The following is a 20,850-nucleotide window of genomic DNA, read 5'->3' on the forward strand; positions in this document are numbered from 1 at the left end:
TATTCAAATACACTTTTTTCAATTACTTTTTAAGAACAAAACATCTGTCTGATATTTCTTTATTAACACTTAGGCTAGGCTAGGTATTTTAATGTTGGTGTCAACGGTGGTACTTGGAGATCTTATTATTATTATTTTAGGTGGCACTATGTTGTATAAAAAGTTTGATAAAGTTTGATCACGTGATACGCCCCAAGTTAATGCAGTACTTTATTCGCTAACCACTTTGCAAGCCATCGTGGAACGAAAGCTAACTAATATGCTAATATATATTGTTTTCATAAACCAAACTAAGAATAATAGAGTGGCGTAAGTACATACCCACACTTTCTTAAAGTGAGCTGGATCGTCGCGATAACTACCTAAAAAAAATGTTTTGTTACGTTCTGTGAGGATTTGTCACCCAGTTTGACAACAAATATAAACAGGTTAAGGACGAAAATATTTCGAAAATGTTTCGATGGCTTTGTTGTCACACGCGTGTACGCATATAAACTATTAGGCTTCCTTACAGAATTACGTCATTTTAAAACGTCATTGTTTTCTTTCAAGGGGGATAAGGTAGGTCGAATGTGTCCATTCAATTCTTACCCGTACGCTTAGGTCATTTATTGTTTAGTTAATATTATGGTGAGCAAACACGAAGTGTTATGGCCTTGCAACACTCGTATATTAGAACGGACTTATCCATTTTGCTCACCTGCTGTGTCACACGGGTTGAAAGGCGACGACACAACGACGGCCTGGCCAGTTGCCACAACAACGGAATGTGATGGCTAATGGAAGAGCCCATGTTGTCTTTACAGTAGACTTGAACCAGGAATTGTTTGACTCATTTTTAAACCGACAGGGTTATTTAGGGACCTCTAGCCATTGGTGACATGAAAATGTGAACTGCATGATGAAGACTGTTTCAATGTACGGTTTAATGAAGACTATATTGTACACGTATAGTTATGCCCACTGACTGAAGTAAAAAAATAAATAAATAAATAACAATCAGCATGGTATATGCTTGTAAAGATGACTTTTGCATTATTTAGGAGTAAACGACTTATAGTCTAATTTTGCGCTGCTGATATATGTTGGCAACTCAGTTTGTAGTAAATGATATATCACAGCTTTTCCCCCAATAGACATTGAGCAAATTAACTTCATACTGCCCATCAAACATGGACTAATGGATGAGGCAACAGTTATAGCCTCAAGGCTGTATTATGCGTGTGTTTTTTGCTAGTCATCTGAGGACATAAAGAGTGACAAAATGAACAACGAAGAATGAAATAATATCATTACCCTGTGTATGCTAAATGAGAAGTCAACTAAATGAATATGGAAACAATTATCTCGATGTATGAATATTTAATGAGATTGGCCTTATCGTAGGCCTTTGTGGATTTCAGAGAAGCTCCAGATGTTGCTGTAAGCAGCATGTATGCACCATCCACACTGGTATCTTTGACACATCCTGTCTAGGGGCCATTTGTTAGCTATCAATCATGTACAATGAGGTACCGGTTGGTTCCTTGAGAAAGAAAAAGCAGTCTTGAGTGGCAGTTTTCAGGCTCGTGAGTGTTTGCCATGTGCACTCACAGCATTAACAGGATGTACCAAAAAAACCTACCAAAAAACAGGATGCACAGAGTACTACATCAGTAGTAAAGTATGCCAAAACATCAACGGCAGATGCAATAACTGGAGTTGTTTTGTTTTTTTACAATCTAAATATAAATCCAAGTACTACATTGAACTTCCGGTGTGAAGTGAAGTGCCTTCAGTTTAAGACAAAAGCTAATCTTTGAAATGATAAGAGGACACAAGAAAGTCTGAAGCATCACTATTGTCGAGTAGCTATATAAAACAGGCAGTATAGAAAATATTTTTATTATCATTATGGCATTGTCTCAAAACACTTACAATGCATTGCCTCTGGAAATTTCTATGACGGTCTTTGATGTTCAAACCAGATTCGTATGATTCAATGTAATAAAAGCAAAAAAAATTGGCAGGCACAGTCCTCACTTCAATGTCTATTCTTTTGACAGCAGGATTCACAAGCATTTTCAACCAGCTCAGTAATTTTCCAGACAAATGTCACCATCTAGTGGTGAACTATAAAACCTCAAATCAACTCATTGGAACGTGCTCTGCAGCAAACACTACACGACCTTTAACTGTTTATGGTTTCTGTACTTTTTGCACAAGCAGTTGTCGAACACAGAGCTGAATGGTAAAATGTGCAAGAGTTGTTTGATCCATGAATTCTGGTCTCGCAGTGTGAGATACAGAGCGACTGGAGGAGTCACAGACAGGCTTTATAGTGGATATTCTTGACGTGTATTGGTCGAAACAAGTCCTGGATAAAAAAAAAAATCTGTTTCAGCAAGTTCACTTGTAAAAGTTATAGTGCATTTTAGCTTCATCTTGAAATTGCAACCCAAATCCAACCGTTGTTTTGAGAGCAGTGTATAAACAAACCTTTAACGAGGTTGCAAATGTATTAAAATTGAGACAGCCTTCAAAACCATAGCTAGCACAGTAATATATTGAATGGATGGTAAACTAAGTATGGGAATTCACTTTGAGTTTTATTCAACGATTGTAAAAGTGTTGAGTAAAAATGTGGTCAACCTATGCGTGTCATGACCATTTCCATCAATAGGGTGAGCGCTTTAGTTAGTGTGAAAACGCGGAAGTGCCGTAACTTATTTTTGTTTTGTTTTCAATTACTGTATTTAAAAAAAGGAGTGATGTCAATTTGTAATAATATGCGAGAAGTGACTGCATTTATTTATTTATTTATTTTACACTCTCAGCCGTCTGTTTGTTTTTTAAATGTGGCGTTTAAAAACGTCATTAGATGGAGACCTTGGAGAATTTTCTCTGCTTTGAGGCGTGCTGTAAAGCAGCGGAAAAGCATTTAATTTATACGTTCGGCAGTTTTGTCCATCGCTATGTGTGGAGAAAAATATCATAATTATATAGTTACATTATGGTAGGGCTATGACGTAACACAATGTATAAAGCCGAAAGTTATCCTATAACGAACAATTAAGGCAAATCGCTTTTAGCCACCCTCACTTTAAGAAAACGTGGGTATGTAATTAAGTTAATTTTATGTATGAGTAAATGTTAATTTCCATAACTGTTGGCAAAGCGTGTCACGGTGTTAGTTAGGTGGCTAGCATGTGGTCGATTTTTCAGATGTAATGTTTGTTGTAAAGTACGTTCTGTTGGTTAATTAATTTAAATATCGTGTACTGAGTGCTAGTACAGTACTTATTTTTGTATTGATTTAATGGCTGCCATGTTTACATGACGTCCCTCCTACTTCCGGGTGGCAAAACTGACCTTTCTCAATGGCACAGTAGTAAACAAACACTTGCATGTCATTTGACCAAGGTAGAGCGAGTGACAAATGTTGGTCAGCGGCTAGAATAAGCCTTCTCCTCTACTGCTGTTGTTTGAATGTGAGAACGTGTCAGTCGAAAGAAGACATTACATGAAGTACATTGCTTCAACGCGAGACAGAACGCAGGTCATTATTTACATTTCAGCAGATGAGGTAAGCGTATTTCTGCCACAACAGGAAAAAGAAAAGTTCAATATAATGATTGAACGTGATAAGCTTCACATTTTAACATAAGTTATCACGTTATAATGTTAGTTGATCACAACTAAATTGCATTTAAAAAATAGTACTGTACTGGATTTCGAAAAGTTGAAAAGTTGCGACTGCGAGTAACATTTGCAGGCTGAACTTTATTCAGTGATTCTTTCGCTTACCACTAGAGGGAGATTGTTTACCGAGTTCTGCCCCACTTTTGAGTATCACTGAGTTAGATAGACTCATGAGGGAAAGTTTAGTGTATTTCATATACCCATGACAAACTATATCCAGTTACCAAAATTAACTAACCTTGTGTGACTTTGTTACAGGAGTGTGTTTTGCCGTCCATCATTTTACGTCAATTAAGTCACGTTGCTCTGCTACGGCTGTGTTAACATGAAGAAATTACTTACCAACTTCTCCAACAAGATGCGTGCACCAAGTAGTGAAGCCGACAGTGGTGGTCCACCCACCGCTGGCTACAGTGTGAACAGAAGGAAGATGGAAAAGTTGCACAAGGCTGCCTGGCTGGGTGATATAACAAAGCTGCGGTGGCTTGCCATGTGCAATGTTGATGTCAATAGGGTTGACAAGCACAACAGGTAAGTGAGTGTCCAAAAAAGATTTCATAGATACAGTACAATGATGTCATATGTGGCCAGAAAAATGTATGCTAACTTTATTAGAAACATTCTCTCCTGTTAACAGAACTGCACTTCACCTGGCCTGCGCCACTGGAAATGCTGGGGTGGTGGAGTTCCTCTTAGGGAAACAAGCCAAGATCAATCTATGCGACAACCAAAAAAGGACCGCCTTGATGAAGGTGAGCCTAGACATTTCCATGCCGGATACAGATCAACTTTGTCAACAGTAGCTCTTGATTTTTCATAAGGCAGTGCAATGCCAGAATGACCTTTGTGTGAACATTCTGCTGGAGAACGACGCAGATCTCGACCTGATGGACGCAGATGGAAACACGGCTTTACATTTGGCTGCTAAAATCCCGGCACTCTCCTGTGCCATCTTGCTCGTGAAGAAGGACGCTGACCTCAATGTGAAAAATCTGGTGATTCTCTCTCACTGTCCACCCTAACACATGTGACGAGACATAAAAATGCAACAGCATGCATCGTGCTATTATGTCTGACAAATGTGATCTCATTTTTAAGAAAGGCCTTTCACCCTTGACTATGGCAGTCCAAGGAGGTCACATTGCAGTGACTGAGTTTCTGTTGAGGGAAGGCGCTGATGTTGATATATTAGACAAAAACCAAAGGTTGGAGCAAAACGATGACACACTAATATCGCACACGATTAAGGAACTCTTAACCTGTTTACAATGGAGGTTTTGTTTATACACGGTCTCTAAAACAAATTTACAGGTCACCTTTAATTATGGCTGCTGGCAGTGGACAAATGCACACGGTGCAAATGCTCTTAACGTTTAAAGCCGATTTTACACTGAAGGATAATAAAGGACTATCGGCTGAGCACTACGCTGAGATGAATGGCCATCAATCGTAAGTTTATGTTGTTTTCCTTAGCTTATCTTGTCCTTGCCCTTGCTGACATGTCGGTATGTAAATTAGCCACAGAGCTAGTAAACAACAGCAGCAAATCCTGGAACCTAAATTTGAAATCCATTAAATCAAGGTTCTACTGATGTGTGTATGATATATTAAGTCAACCCTCCTCCAACAACCCTCCCACGATACTTTTCTGAAATATAAAAAAAATTGTGAAGTTTGATTATGATTTTACAGTGGTGCCTTGAGATACGAGTTTAATGTGTTCCGTGATCACGCTTGAAACTCAAAAATGCTCATATCGCTCTGTTGTAGCTGCGCCCTCCTTATTACTGAACACGCCAACAACAAAAGGAACCTGGCGGCCTCCCTTGCGCCTCCAGTTGAATGTGAACAGACCGTCAGAGTAGAGCAAGGCAACGCTACCGGAGCCATCGAAATTAGGGGAGGACCATCCACCAGCAAAGATGGCGACGGTTTGACATGATCTTGATTACTTAATATCTTCCTTGTGTGTCATCACTTCATCAGACCTAGAGTGCTGATCACACAGATGTGGTGCGTTTACAAAGCAGTAAAAGCTGTTTAAGAACTAATAGGCTCTGGAGGTGGTTGATTAACTTAAAACACGTCTGCAGTCGCTTGGAAAAGTATCAGCAAGGTCAGTTCCTTTGTTGTATACTGAAGACATTTAGGTTACAAATCCAAAGATTAATATAGGACAGAAGTTCAGAATTCCAGCTTTTATTTTTTGGGGTATTTTACATCCAGATGTGTTAAGCAACTCAGGACGGAGCACTTTTTTTTTTGAAGCCACCAACTTGTGGCAAGTGAACAACGTTTAATATTTGGTGGCACACAGATGAGCTTGTGTGTTTTGGAACAGATTGGATTTTGCAAAGAAGTACAGCGATGAGCCACAAAAGTTTTGGAACAAAGTTTCATAGACTGATGAGACCACGATTGACCTCTACAAAAGTGATGCAAAGGCCAAAGTACGGAGAAAGCATCTGCTAATGATACATCTTTTGACCTGAAACCCTGTCTTTTAAAGTTCAAGTCAACCTTAAACATTTCTTGACAATAATATGTTATATGTGACCTCACTAGTCTAAACATGACATTCTGATTAATATTAAATTGGATGAATAAGAGTTATGAAGCAAAACCCAGACATTTTTATCCATCTAAGGGGGCGGCCATTTTGCCACTTGCTGTCGACTGAAGATGACATCAATGTTGCTCAGGGCTCAGGCACCGACCAATCGCAGCTCACCTATTTTCTGAAGCTGAACTTGTTACCTGAGACCTGAGCAACATTAATGTCATCTTTAGTCAACAGCAAGTGGCAAAATGGCCGCCCCCTGAGATAAATAAAAACGGCTGGATTTTTGCTGCTTAATTAATATTCCACTAACGTAATATTAACCAGTGGGACTGCAGAGAACATGTTATTGTCCCCTCCCCCCCAAAAAATGGGGGTTGACTTCCCCTTTAACCCTGGAGAGCCCACGGGGTCAAATTTGGCCCCTATAAATTCTGCTACTCATATAACAAAAGACTTTTTTTTCTTTTTTTTTACAAATTTAACTTCAAAAGTCCAGAGTGCCACTTCTGACCCCTGCATGGGGCCATCTAGTGGATGAATATTGCACTTACATGAGCCAGAGTGGTGGTGACAAGATGGCTGGCAACATGCTGTTTTGTTGAGCTGGAAATCAATCCAAACAAAACCATCTTCTCAGCAAACCATCAGATGGTAAAATTGTGTTTTTTTTTGTTAATCTATTTCATATCATGTTGCAGAATGCCTAGGAGTATGTTTTATATATATATTTTGATAAATTAGCAACTCTGAGCTAGTTCAAAAAACAAGGGTTCAAATTGAAAAAACATATATTTTGGTGTTCAGTGAACTTATAACAGTCATTTAATGTATAATTCATAATTTTCCAAAGAATAAAAGGGTTCTTGGGTTCTCCAGGGTTAAGTATGCAACAAAAAACAAACTTCTGCACTGGAAATACCATTTTATATTCTTTGATGTATATGGTAAAGGTCATTGTATTTTCCTTTCATCTTAGTGGTCCCATGAGGGAAAAATGACATCTAGAGCAAATGTAGACCTTAATGCTTTTGATATGTTTAACAGACATGTATTCGCCTATTAGTGAATGTGTTAATACAAGAGCTGGACATGATAGAACTGAGGAAATTCAACCAAAAGAGGTAGGCCCAACACAACAACACATACCATTTAATTATAGCCAAATACTTAAAAAAAAAATTTTGTAATAATAATAATTCTCTAGCATTTCCCCCTTTTATCACTAGATAGACATGAATAGATGGGGGCTACTTTTGAGCAAATGTGAAGAAAAGAGCCCCGGAAAGCTTGGTAAGTCTGCTTGCTTTTCATTTCATAGCATGCATGATTGTCTTTAAAACCCTTACTTGGTTCGTTTGACAGAATTGATGGAAGAGCTTGGATTTGGAGAATTTGACTGTAATGAAGGTAACTAAATGTCAAACGGCAGCCCAAGCTGAAATACACCAACTAACAGCCTGTGTTTCTTGCTCTGATACATGAGACATGGACAAATCTAGCAACGCCAGTAGTGGAAGTCTGTCTGGATGCATAGAGGAATTCCAAGAATACGCCTGTCCATCTCTTAAAGAAGAGGTGGTTTATGCGTCTCCAAAATTGCCCTTTGCTCTGCCAACAACAGTCAGCCCAGATGACAAAAAGGTTGTCGCATCTCCAAGTTCACCTGCACATCCGCATTCCCCAAAAGTGATTATTCAAGAGAGCGACGGTAAGACGGGCCTTTCATTTCCTGTTTTGCACTTTACTATTTAAAGTACACATGAGTAAAACCTACCCAAGCACATGGTTGTCTTTGTAATGACGCTCTCATTCAATTGCACTTCTTCAGAAACAGATTGGGGCGAAGACAGTTTGATTTCATTTTGTATGGAGACCAAAAGTGACAAACAGCAGCAGCTTCAGGAAGCAATAAGAGGAGGTACAGTAAAAAATGTGCCATTTCTTAGCAGTCTGAATAGTGAGTGCGTGTTCTCTACGTAAAGATTTGACCTCTCTTTAAGGATCCCCTGATGTGTCAATAATGGCAAGGGATGGTGGAAGTAGTCGTCATTCTGTCGAGCAGCAACAAAAGGTGACTTTTGATTCCTCTGTATTTTTCACCTTCTTGAATCTGTCAATCAAAAGCACCAGTTCTACAGTATAACGTCGCTGCTATGCGACTAACACTTATGTCCATTTTCTTCTTCAATTTTTACATTTTTACCTTTTTGGGGATGTCTGCATTCGGTTTCATCCCAAAAACATAAAAATGACAAAAATGGACATACAGTACATATTTTTCACATAGCAGTGACGATATGATATGTATAGTAAACTTATTGTTGAGTTTTATTCATATTGGAAATCAAATTTGCAGACAATTTATGTATCAAGGTAAAAGTTAGTTTTTTGCTCTGTTTTCTTTTCCCAAACACACCTCACAAGGACGCAGCCGTACCTGAGACCTGGAATGAGAAACCTAGCGACGAAGAGGAGGAGAAATCCATCTTATGTAATGTCGTGCAAAGTTTTATGCTAAAATCAGGAAGCGTTAACGGAGAAAAGCAGAGTGGCTCCTCCTTGACCTACGAAGAGTCAAGCGATGAAGGCGACGTGGAGTCTCTTAGTCCAGTTCATGAAAACCGCCAGTGGGAGTCTGGATCTGAAGATTCTGTGGTCGAGTCCCCGGGTAGGTCACTGAAAGATGAGGACATAGCAGACTGTCAGTTGCCCGCTCGTAAGAACATTGTGCTTCGGAAAGCAGTAGAATCTCCACAGGCACCAAAGTCTCTCACAAAAAAGGAGGAGAACAGCGTAGACTTTGCCACCACAATTTGCACTGCTGGTCACGTCGCATCCGTTGAGATCAAAGCTGGACCTTGTCACAACTTAGAGTTGAAAGAACCAGAGGTAAGGTTAATGTTAGCTTTACAGCGGTGCTCATAGCCCAAAACACTTTTATATCAAATCATCTTTCTACATTGACATGTGTGAAAATGATTTTAATCCGTTCCATCTCAATCCCAAAAACAAAGATTTTCCCATTTTTTCACACCATTTGTGTTTGAATAGCCGTTAAGAGCTTAAGAGTTCTAAAACCACAACTCTCAATGGGTAAATGGACTTGTACTTCTATAGCGCTGTTCCACTTAAAGGCACTCAAAGTGCTTCAACACTGAATCTTCATTCACCTAATACATAGCATCACGAGCAACTGGAGGTTCAGTATCTTGCTCAAGGACACTTTAGCGTGGTCACAAGGGCTGGGGATTTCACCCACAACCTCTGGTTTAGGGAGACAACCACTCTACCGCTGTGTCGTGCCACCCAATGCTAACCGTAAATGTTATTTTCCATTATGTGTTAGCATAATGCTAGCCAGCGTTCTTATTTCTAATGTTTAGTGTGGCATTAACTTAACGTTGCTCTGCAAGATGAATTCTCGCGGTATTTGAGTTCACAAACTCCGGAGAATGCAACTTGTACCGAGCCCGTTCATTTCCACCAATCACAGAGTGGCATTGTGTTTGGGGGGCGGGATATGCAGCTGTGACGAAACACCACCCTTGACGAGAATGAAGATGACATTTTCATCCGTGGCCGTGATTGGTCAAAACAAACGCGCACAATGCCACATTGTCCAATCAGCTCGAAGCATTGTACAGAATGTCCCGCCTTTCCCGAGTAAATCACCGTGGGGCAGTCCCAGATTGATATTGTGGAGAACTCCCTTGAGTAAATCACGATATCAATCTGGCTGTTGCCAGGTTAGCATTAAGTGGGAGTGGCATGAAAGTTTGAAGCGTCTTTTTGAAAAAAATGAAAAAAGTTTACTATTTGAAGTGAATTTAAATGATTTCGCTGTTGTAAACTTACGAGCACAACTGTATTTCTCTTTACTGTTATATCTTACTGTATTTTCAGGTGATTCCTATGACGATGAAGAATCTGAGTGATCTCTTTGACACAGGTGGAAGGACAACAAATAATCCTACAAATGAGCAACCTGAGACCAGGTTAGTGAATTCAAATGAACCCTCTCATCAAGAACTGAAAGCTGTCACCTTAGAGGCATGCACAAAGTTAGCAAGTGCCCCTTTTGTGCTTTTTTTCCTTTTACATTACACTTGAGTTTCCTTAATATTTAAAATGTTTCTTAAATTGCCACTCCCAAGGGAAAAAAGTTTTTTTTTTTTTTTAAGTATTTTACGCAACTATTGTTGACTTGTCAATTCTGTGGTTTTCTCTACATTGGAGCAGCAGGGTGGAATTACAACTCGCACATCAGCTGAGACTTAATGGACAGACTGAGGACTGCTCGCAGCTTACTGTGGTTAGCGAAGTATGCGGCCTCAGAGTCATTCACAACAACGGTGGAATCAGCAAGGATCTCCTTGGCTTTGACAGCACTTTAAGTGATCTGCTGGATGATGACGGAAGGTATAAGTGCACACATGTGCCAATAAATGTTTAGAATATCCTGGATGTGTATTGCCACTCAAACACGACTGTCTTTAAAAGTATATTTGTCCTTCTTTTTTTTTTATCTACATGGAAGCCATGTTTCAGAAGTATGTTTTTAATTTCCACTGTAGCCACTATTTTTCTGTTTGTCAGCATCAGATGGCAATCGGCAGAATGTCTGAAAAGAACACCAAGCAGTATCCTAGTAAGTTTATTTGTCACTTTCTCATTAGTGTATTTTACTCCAAAGTACCACGTGTGTGAATGGAATGCTCTTTTTAAAAAAAAAAATATTTATTTTTTTTAAATCAGAACACTGAAGACATTGAGTTATCCAAAGACACTGATGATGGTGTCATTTCAGAGGACTCTGATGTTGCCCTCCATATTCGCAAACTGGGCGCAGTCACTTCAGGTACTGCTGGCTGGAAAGCAATATGTTTTATTCATTGATGACTTTGCATATACCTGGTTTATATTTCTCAGACTCCAGAAGTAAGAAGAATCTGTGGGACATTGACGAGCGCTGCTTGCTGAAAGCAAATGGTCACCTTGGCCCTCTCAGAGAGAGGCTTAGGCAACTGGAAATTGCAAATCATATCTTGGAGCAAAGCAACATAGAGTCGAAATTTGATGTCGCAAACCTCACGTAACAACTGCTTAACTCATTCACTGCCATTGACGGCTTTAGACGTAAGAAAATCATTTGAACTATTTCTGTTAGTTTAACATTTTTTCCACTTTTAACAAGAGTATGAAAACCTAGAAAAAAGTTGTTATTGTACATTTAAAACAGATGTAAAATTTGTGTTTAATCGTGAGTTAACGATTGAAGTAATGTGATAAATTACAATTTTAAAAAAATGAATCGCCTGGTGACCTAATTTCTAATAATCTTTTCTTTTTTTAAACAATCTTTTTTCAAAAAAAGAAAAGATTATTAAAATTAGGGTGTCAGGCGATTACATTTTTTAATTGTAATCAATCCCATGACTTCAATAGTTCGCTCATGATTAATCACAAATTTTATATCTGGTCTAAATGTACAATATTTTTTTTCTTACTCTTGTTAACAAAAGTGAAAAAAATGTTAAACTAATAGAAATAGTTTAAATGAATTTTTGACGTCTATAGCCGTCAATGGCAGTGAATGAGTTAATTTTCTTTTCATTAAAATTAAATATGTTGTCTTCCGTACATTAGAATACAGTAGTTTGATTTTATAATAGTGGTGACATTTTGTGAAATTAATAGCTGGCATTGACTTGTTTGTCCAACAGAGCTCAGCTGAAAATGGCCATTAATACCATTGTGTCGAATGAAAGTACCACTAAGAAGGTAAGGAAGAGCCGCAGTAGTTTCTTAGGCATTTGGTTGTTATGACATTTGTGTGTCATCTGCCCAGCTTGAGGAGGATCGTATGCAGGCCGAAATGCTTCTGGTGCATAATCACAACACACTGAATGCTTTACACCAGAAGGTCAACAGTCAGCTCTACAAGCAGAAGGAGATGGAAGAGGAGTGCAAAAGAAGCAAAAGTATTGAGGTAATTATTAGTGCTGTCTAAGTTTAAAGCGTTAACTCATAGTCTTCTTTAAATGCAACCCTCGTCTCTCTTTCAGGAGCAACTGAGAGCAGAACTTGAGGGCTTACAGGCTGACAGCAGCACCAAACAGAGAGGCCTCGCAGAGGAGAATGAGGACCTCAAGGACCAGGTAGAAGATCTTCGCCAAGAACTCAGACTCACCTATGACAATGAGAACCAAAATACCTTGGATTGGAACAACGCCATTACCTCGTTAAAGTATGAATTAAAACTAGCAAATGACCGCCTGGAGGCTGAGCAACAGGCCCACGCCAACTTAGTCGCCGAAGTTCAGTTGACCCACACCTGCCTTGCTGAGGCTGAGCAAGCTCGGTCGGACATGGAGAAAGCTTTGTTTCAAGAGAAGGAGGAAAAGCAGCGACTTGCAAGTCAGTATTATATGTGACCTCACTAGTCTAAACATGACATTCTGATTAATATTACATTTGTGGAATATGAGTTATGAAGCAAAATCTAGTCAGTTTTTATCCCTCTTGGGCATTTTGGCAACGGCCAATCACAGCTCACCTGTTTTCTGAAGCTGAGCTGTGATTGGTTGTTACCTGAGACCTGGGCAACAGTGATGTCAATACACATTTTTCACAAAAAACGCCCCTTAAAATGTTTTAATATTAAATAAATATTGGAAACATTTGAAGAAGAAAATCAGCAAATAACCATGTTCCATCGTTTTCCACTGGAGTTAGGTTCCAAATAAAATACCCGCAATGAATGAAATCAGAGAAGTAGTTAGCTTTACATTTATTATGAAGGCTCTAAAACCCCTCACCGCACATTTTATACATTTTTCTCATCAAGGCATTTACATTTTCTCGCATTTCTCTCTCGTTTAAACATTCTCAATGTTCAAACCTTCATAAATTTTATTTTACTGCAAAAAAATAAAAAAATGCATGCAAAATTGCACTATAAAAAAATCCACGAAATAGTGAGGCTTCAAAAAGGAACCACGTTATAGTGAGAAAACACTGTATTCAAATCCGCGGGTGCCGAAGCGCGAGTCTATGTTGTCTTGTATTTTGCCACTTGGTGTTGACTGAAGCAACAGCAAGTGGCAAAATGGCCGCCCCCTGAGATGGACAAAACTGGCTGGATTTTGCTACTTAACTATTGCGATATTGTGTCCAGTAACACAATACCAACCAGAATACCATATTTAGACTAGTGGGGCTGCATAGAACTTGACTTCCCTTTTAAGTCTACTTCTTTCCAGGCGAAGTATCCTGTCATCGTGAAACCGTCAGCAAACTGTCCCAGAAGCTGTCCAAGATGAAAGCACATGCAAACACCATGGAGAGCGATGTACGTCGATATGAGGTCCAGATGGCCGAGAAGACAGCGCGGCTCAACACCATGCAGCGTGAGAGCGAGCTTCTTCAGTCGGAGAAGGAGCTGGCCGCTCGAGCAACGTTGTGCCAAGAAAGCGCGCAGGAGAACCTAAACCAAGCTCAGAACAAAGTCACGTTGCTACGGCAACAGCTGGAGGAGGCCCAAAACAACGCTGTTGCCAATGAGAATGCATTGACGACCGCCAAAAAGGGTTTCGATGACACGTTGCTCAAGCTTCGTACCGATTGTGAGGAAAGGGTACAACAAGCGCAGGTGGGACACAAGGAGCTCACCTGTAAGGCATCTGAGCTCAAAACTCTCGTTCGTACGTTAGAGCAGGAGAAAACAGAGAGGCAGGTAAGATCAGTACTGGATAAGAGGAGCACCTAAAGCCTTTTTCAATGTCCAGACTTACCTCATATAATATTTGGCCTTTTGTTTGGATTTGTTTTGGGGCCCCAGAGTTGTCAGAAGCAGCTGCAGCAGGAGTTAGATGAGTTGTTAAAGAAGCTATCAAAGTGTGAAGCTTCTTTGGAATTCAGCACACGGTATCGCAGTGATTTGGAGGAAGAGAAGACTCGACTACTACAAGACAACGACAAGCTAAGGGGAAAGGTAAGAGAAGGGTGGAGCGGCAGTTGAGTGCTTGCCGGATGTCATCACTTGCCAAAAATCACGTTAGCTCATGGGTCTTGTAAATCATCTAACTCATTCACTCCCAGCAATTTTCACTGAAGGAACCCACTTTGCTCCCGGCTGTTTTACTGGATTTGGCAAATCCCACAGACTATTGTGCTCTATTGCTATAAAATCATGGAACCTACCAAAAGAAAGATTAGATTTTATTCTTTCATCAGAAAAAAAGTTTATTTTTTATCAGTTTCTGTTTTGCGGCAATTAGCATTAGAATATAGCTAAGTTTCATCATTATTCACAAACCTGTCTAAAACACTGGGGGAAAAAGCTTTTTTGCAACATGGCCCTGGTTGATCTCTTATACTCTTAAGAATATCTATACTTTTTGTAATAACTACCATTGCTTCAACCATTCTCTTCAGTTCAGAGGCTGAATCAAAGCTTTCTGTATGCTCTAGCATTAAAAACATATAAATACGTCTTTGGGACCATAGCGAGATTTAAAATAGAAAGTTTTTTTCAACGTTTTTCTGAGCAAATGTGTTAAGAGTTAAGATGCAAAAATCACAACTTGCTTCCTTCTACTTCTTTCTTGGCCTAGTCTCTCTCTTCAATTTGACCAAAATTGTTGTATTCCTTAAGAGCAATTATAGTTCTTGAAGGTTCAAACAGTTGTATACAAGTAAAAAATATTCATTCAAGTTCAGCTTTATAAATGTCGGAAGATCAATGCACGGATATAAAATAAATTAAAAAAAAGACACCATGAAGTATTTTTCTGAAGATGCCTTTATTATTTAGCTGCAGGAAAGAGAAGCCCAATGCATCCTAGCTGAGAAAGAAATGAAGGAGCGGGCAAGTCTTTTGGATGAAAGAAAAAAAGAACTAAGCGTTGTGACGCGGAAACAAAAGGAAGCTCAAGCTGATGCGGCCGCCTCCAATGATAATGCCAGACAGCTTGAGGAGGCTGTGCAAAGGTAAACACACACACACAACACAATAGATGATGATAGATAAATACAATTAACATATTTGTATGTTTTTTGACCCAACAATGTCATGTCAATGTGTGTCACATTAGACTGGAGCTGAACAACATCAGGCTGGAGGCTTCTGCAAAGCAACAGTCAAACAAATTTGATGCACTTCAGAAGGCGGCTCAGGAGGACGCAAGGGTAAGTACGCTGCGGAATTGAAGTAAACAAATGACATATTCAATTGTTTTTCCCCATGTTACTATTATGTATCAACTGGCACCGGCAGCAATTTTCCAGAGTAAGAGCAGAGGAGGGGATGATCCGTGCAGGACTGACATGAAGTTTTAACATGCAACACTGTCTTCTCCAACGTTAGTGTTAATTTCGTCAGCGAAAAATAAACACAAATAATTTAATCAACACACATTTTCCACAGGACTAAAACTAGACTAGGCTAATAAACAAAAACTGGGACTAGATCTGAATGCATTTTCGTCGCCTAATGAAAACGAGACGAAAATGTACTTCACTTAATGAAAACTGGACTAAAATCTATGGACATTTTAGTTCATGACCAAAAACAAGACAAAATTTATAGATTTTGTAAAATTTTGTCTCTGATAATTTGTCACTGTGACACTGTCATGTGACACACATTGACCCCCCCACCCCCCATTTTAACATCTACTGCTAGTGAGTTCAACATGCACAAACACATGGGACAGACAGGAGGATGATTCATGGTGAAAGGTTAAAAAAAAAAAAGAGTCAATTATAGTTATAACATAACATTAATCCGACTGCCATAACGTTACAACAATAATGTTTATCCGACTGCTAACTAATGCTGGCTAACTTACTAACTCATAGCATGGAGCCGTAGTAGCCACATGTTGATGTATAATAATTTAGTGTAAAGTTGTTTTTCATCAAAAAGATGAGAACATTTTGTGAAATAGTTTTAGATCCAAAATGTTCAACATGATCTAAAATGCTAGATTTGGAGTTGACTAACAATGGACTAAATAAAAACGGGATGAGGTTGACTAACTATGATAAGAACTAACAAGCGGGATTGAAACAGGACCAAAACTGAGACAAATTTTTTAAATGGCTGATAAAATTAACACTATCCCACATTGTTGTGTTGAAAGTTGTCATCGCTCTCTGACGATTTTATACCTCTCACCAGACGCTACCTCTCACCTGATTTATTTTATTTTTTTTAATCTATAGATGAGAGTCCAATTGGAGGACTTGTTGACCATTCTTCAAAGTCAGAAGATTACATTAGAGGACCAACTGAACAAAGAGGTGAGCGGCATGTTTTGTCACCGTTATTGAACATGAAAATGTGCAAATACACAATAACTTATATTGTATAAATGTTTTTGTGGTTCCCGCTCATCTTTTCAGGTGCAAAAGCATAGCGTGTTGTCTAACAACGTCCAGGACACCCAGCTCATGTGGGAGGAGGAGCTGAAGGGCCGCTCCAAGTTAGGACTACGTCTGGCAGAGATGGAAAAGGAAAAAAAGGAAGTGAACACCCAGGTGGACTTACATTCATATCGAGATGTATTGATTGCCGGATAGGTGGCAATGTTGTAACAAGTTGTGTTTCAGATGAATATGGAGAAAAAGAAAGCAGAGGAATTAGCAGAGCAAAAAAGGGCTTCCGACGCTCGTCTGGAACAGGAGATGAAGAGAAACTCGGACCTCCAAAAGGAAATATACAGGTGAGCACAAAGTTTTGTGTCATATTTGTCACACCTCTAGACACTCCAGTACTACAATTTTGCCACAAAATCCAATGGAGGTTGATAAACGATAGGTACCATACATGTCTTTATTTATTTATAGTCTTTGGCTTTAAGTTCTTGTAAAAGTAGCCTGAAATGCTCTCCTTTTACATACTGTTGAGTAGGGGTGTTAGAAAAAAAATCGATTCGGCAATATATCGCAATATTACAGCACGCAATCGAATCGTATCGATTCGATATGTGGCCGAATCGATTTTTAAACATCAATTTTTTATGGAAATATTCAACAAAATGTCTTATTTATGGTTAGGATTCACACATTAAGCATGGAAGAATGTTATATTAATGGAACATTAAGCCTTAATCTTTCATTTCAATGCTGTTCAAACATGAAACAGACTGCAACCTGTTTGTTAAATGCAGTGGCTCAGTTATAAGCCTGAATTTTCAGATAAATACATTTTCATAAAAATCATACAGTGTACATGTACAAGTTTACTAATTTATATTTTCTAAATTTGAGTTAAAAAAAATATATAATCAATTTATAGATTTGTATCGAGATTAATCGGTATCGAATCTAATCGTGACCTATGGATCGTGATACGAATCGAATCGCCAGGTACTAGGCAATTCACACCCCTACTGTTGAGCAATACACATTCACATTAACAACTGCAATAAAAATACATTTTAAAAAATCACAGTGAAGATATGCTCACATTAACATGACATTTAGTTTCCACATTGATAAAGAAAATAGTTACATGTGTATGTCCATCAATCAAATTTTTGTTTAATTTATTCAAAGATATACTTTTAAACATTAGTCCTAATGTAGGATTGGTAGCATATATTATGTTTGTAAATTACTGAAATAATAGTTTGGGTTTTGTGGTTCTTAGAGTATAGGAATACTTTAAGAAGAGTGTATTCACTTACTGGAGTTATGTGTATTTTACTCCTTGCATTCAGGCTACAATCTCTACTTAAACTTGCTAAAAAGAAACTGCATGATCAGCAAATGAGTGGAGAAGACAGAGAAAAGGTTTGTGCCTCTATTGCAGAACTCGCAATTAAAAACAATATGGAAAGGCGGGGTTGTTTCATCGCTACGTGGGCGATCTGCTTCATCTTTTTCACTTGTTCAGTTAAGTCACCAGGTTAACGGACTTCAGGCAGAGCTGGAGAGGGAGGTGTCCTCGCGCAGCCAGTTAGAGAGGACGAGGAGGCGGCTGGAAGAGGAGGTGCTCAGTTTGAAACGGAGCCAAGGGCCCCCTTTGGACGGAGGCTCTCTGCCTTCAGCAGCCAACGCGATGGGGGTCCAATGCAGATGCCACTGTTCAAAAGCCCTCAGCCCTGTAAGCGAGGGACCGAGTGTGGAGGACTACCTGGCCAAGGTTGGTGGAGAAAGTGTGTCAGTGCTGCTCAATTATTTACCCCCCCCCCCCCCCCCCGCCACAAACGCTCTGCCAGGACTATTAATAGTATTTGTCTATAAAACTGTTGTAATTACATCTCTGCAGAGGAACTAATACTTACTGCATTTTCTCTGACTGCGAACACCACTGCCACCTATTGGAGTGGATGTGCAATTACACTTAATTGTAGTATTTTGAGGGGTGGGGGGTAATTTTCCTTGTGGACATTCTTTTTTTTTTTTGTGGGGAAACAACATTAACTCTTTGACTGCCAGACGTTTTCAGAAAAGGGATGCCGTGGGTGCCAGCCGATTTAAGCATTTTGACTGATCTTTTGACTGATCTTTCAAGGTCCACAGAAAATTATGTGTTTGGACTATGGAAACACACATACTACCAAATGAAAGATTGGACTCTCATCTTTCATCAGAAAAAAAAGTTTGTTTCTCCCTTATTCCGTTTTTGAGTAATCAACAATAGAAAATGGTTAGTTTCACCTCTGTTTTGAAACAAACGTCTTTTAACGTCTTTGGCACTCCTCCATAGGATTTTACTAAACGTTATTTAACGTTTTTGGTAGTCAAAGAGTTAAAACTGGAGTTTTGCAGTTCTGAGTTCTGACAATTTTTCTTTAATGTCATTGCTATAAAATTACAAACACAACAAAAATGATTGCATTCTATTTTTACGATTCATTATGTGACTATAATTTAATCAATTGTGTCGTATTTCTCCAGATGCGGCAAGACCTGGACGAAGCCATGTCAAGAGAATTGGACAATCGTGAGTACACCGATGAAGCACAGCACCGCTGATGCCGATGATATTAGCATACTTTTCTTAACTCATTTGCTCCCAAAAATGTATGATTTTTTAAATTTTAAATATTACCATGCTCTCAAAGATGTATTTATAATTTTTTATTTTATTTTATTTTTTTATGCTAGAGCATACAGAAGAGTTTAATGCAGCCTCTGAACTGAAGAGAATGGTTGAAGCAATGGTAGTTATTGCAATACGACCAGCAGATGGCAGCCAAGTATAAGAAATCAACCAGTGCCATGTTGCAACAAGCGCTTTTCCTACTGTTTTAAAACGATTTGTGAATGATGAAACTTAGCTATATTCTAATGCTAATTGCTGCAAAACGGAGACAGATAGAAATATACTTTTTTTCCTGATGAAAGAAGAGACTCCAATCTTTCTTTTGGTATGTTCCATGTTTTTATAGCAATAGAAAACAATATGTATATATCTGCGGGCCTTACAAAATCAGTCAAAATCCAGTAAAACAGCCGGAGCGAGGAGAGTTGCTTCAGTGAAAATGACTGGGAGTGAATGAGTTAACATATTCAAAACTGCCTTATAGAGAGAAATACAAAAATGATCTGGGATTGTGTGTAACAAGGGTGTGTCCTCCTTCCTCAGCCTCTGTGAACCTGGACACATGTTCGGCATGTATGTCACCGGTGACTAGGGCAAGGCAGCAGTATATGAATGTACTGAAGAAGAACCGTGAGGTATAACTACTTTGGAACAAGGCACCACAATGGACGATCCGAGGAGGAGGCGGTTTGGTTAAAATGCCACCCGAAACCTAACTTGGTCAAAGTGCTCTTTACTGATGTTAGGTCATAGTAGTAATAGTAGATTACATGTATTAGAATACCACATCTACGCCTCCCAACTGAACATTTTGTAAGTAATTTCTGCTTTTGATAGCAGACAGAATTACATCGGATGGATAGTAAAAGAAACGACCAGGCATGAATAGTAATTGGCAGACCGATGACAAAAATCTCTTGATTTATTTATTTTTTTTACAATCTAAAAGTTGGCAAGTATGCAGTACAAGAGTTGAAACCATTTTTGACAGATTAGACCTTCTTCCGCATACAGCAGTAAAAGCACCACAGCTGTGTACTCAATCTTTCTGGCATCCAGTAAAGAATTCATCTGACAAAATACAGTCTTCTGGTTATTATTATTAGTATAGCAAGCATTGACAATAAGAACTGGTGAACGTTCCCATCAGAACTTTACAGTACGGTTTATACAACAGTACACTACAGTGCTGTATGAGGTAGATGCCACGGACATCCGACTTCCGGGTTCCACACATCAGCGTAGTTTCAGGCCAGTGATGACCACGTTCCAACACTCGCACCCCCACCCCTGCGCCCTCCCAACGGCGCGCTCCCGACCAGGGCGTCTGAACTCTTTGAAATGCTTCGGACAACTGAGACAGACACATTACACACTCGCACCCGTCGACGGGAACGCGCAAAGACGGAAGCGCAAGAACTGCGACGCGTCCCACATGTCGCAAACAGGAAACGGAAACAAAGCTGACGTGTGAAAACCAGGAAGTCGGAAGTCTGCCTCCTCCGTGGTATATACTCCATAATTACAGATTTAATTAAATATAATAATA

General features: G+C 39.2%; 2 protein-coding genes across 17 annotated transcripts in view; one reads left to right on the top strand and one right to left on the bottom strand.

Annotated features, from left to right (window-relative positions):
* The window catches only part of LOC144053700 (uncharacterized), a 15,896-nt gene extending 15,076 nt beyond the window's left edge, over window positions 1–820 (bottom strand). For 5 of the 6 annotated variants that reach the window (XM_077568435.1, XM_077568433.1, XM_077568434.1 and 2 more), the window contains exon 1: window positions 322–462. The gene's annotated coding sequence lies outside the window, so the exon portion shown is untranslated. Of the gene's footprint in view, window positions 1–321; window positions 463–700 lie in introns of those variants that run through there. The other variant, XM_077568432.1, reaches the window with a different exon arrangement.
* On the top strand, window positions 540–20,383 carry LOC144053697 (uncharacterized). Of its 11 annotated transcripts, XM_077568423.1 has the most exons (34): window positions 2,894–3,096; window positions 3,940–4,212; window positions 4,319–4,433; window positions 4,503–4,676; window positions 4,780–4,886; window positions 4,993–5,130; window positions 5,452–5,612; window positions 7,289–7,365; window positions 7,471–7,534; window positions 7,607–7,651; window positions 7,728–7,952; window positions 8,073–8,162; window positions 8,245–8,315; window positions 8,669–8,912; window positions 8,988–9,133; window positions 10,148–10,239; window positions 10,484–10,663; window positions 10,841–10,892; window positions 11,000–11,102; window positions 11,174–11,336; window positions 11,968–12,025; window positions 12,093–12,233; window positions 12,310–12,661; window positions 13,507–13,979; window positions 14,085–14,237; window positions 15,060–15,235; window positions 15,340–15,433; window positions 16,472–16,549; window positions 16,652–16,786; window positions 16,859–16,971; window positions 17,971–18,043; window positions 18,147–18,395; window positions 19,154–19,199; window positions 19,845–20,383. In XM_077568423.1, the coding sequence occupies exons 2-34, from the start codon at window positions 4,007–4,009 to the stop codon at window positions 19,940–19,942; spliced, it is 4,692 nt and encodes a 1,563-aa protein (XP_077424549.1). In that variant the 5' UTR covers window positions 2,894–3,096; window positions 3,940–4,006; the 3' UTR covers window positions 19,943–20,383. The 11 variants fall into 11 exon arrangements, with proteins under 11 accessions (XP_077424544.1, XP_077424547.1, XP_077424549.1 ...); XM_077568418.1 differs by lacking the exon at window positions 2,894–3,096 and adding an exon at window positions 540–561 and having other exon boundaries at window positions 8,669–9,133; XM_077568421.1 differs by having other exon boundaries at window positions 2,893–3,096; window positions 8,669–9,133; window positions 10,847–10,892.
* The last annotated feature ends 467 nt before the right edge of the window (window positions 20,384–20,850 follow it).

Source organism: Vanacampus margaritifer, chromosome 6, assembly GCF_051991255.1.
Source record: "Vanacampus margaritifer isolate UIUO_Vmar chromosome 6, RoL_Vmar_1.0, whole genome shotgun sequence".
NCBI classification, from domain to species: domain Eukaryota; kingdom Metazoa; phylum Chordata; class Actinopteri; order Syngnathiformes; family Syngnathidae; genus Vanacampus; species Vanacampus margaritifer.

Bases quoted from the DNA above. Each gene is read 5' to 3' on its own strand.
- LOC144053697 (XM_077568418.1), top strand. From the start codon at position 4,007: ATGAAGAAATTACTTACCAACTTCTCCAACAAGATGCGTGCACCAAGT. The intron at 15,236-15,339 runs GTAAACACACAC...GTGTCACATTAG, and splicing joins CTTGAGGAGGCTGTGCAAAG to ACTGGAGCTGAACAACATCA. The intron at 18,396-19,153 runs GTTGGTGGAGAA...GTATTTCTCCAG, and splicing joins TGGAGGACTACCTGGCCAAG to ATGCGGCAAGACCTGGACGA.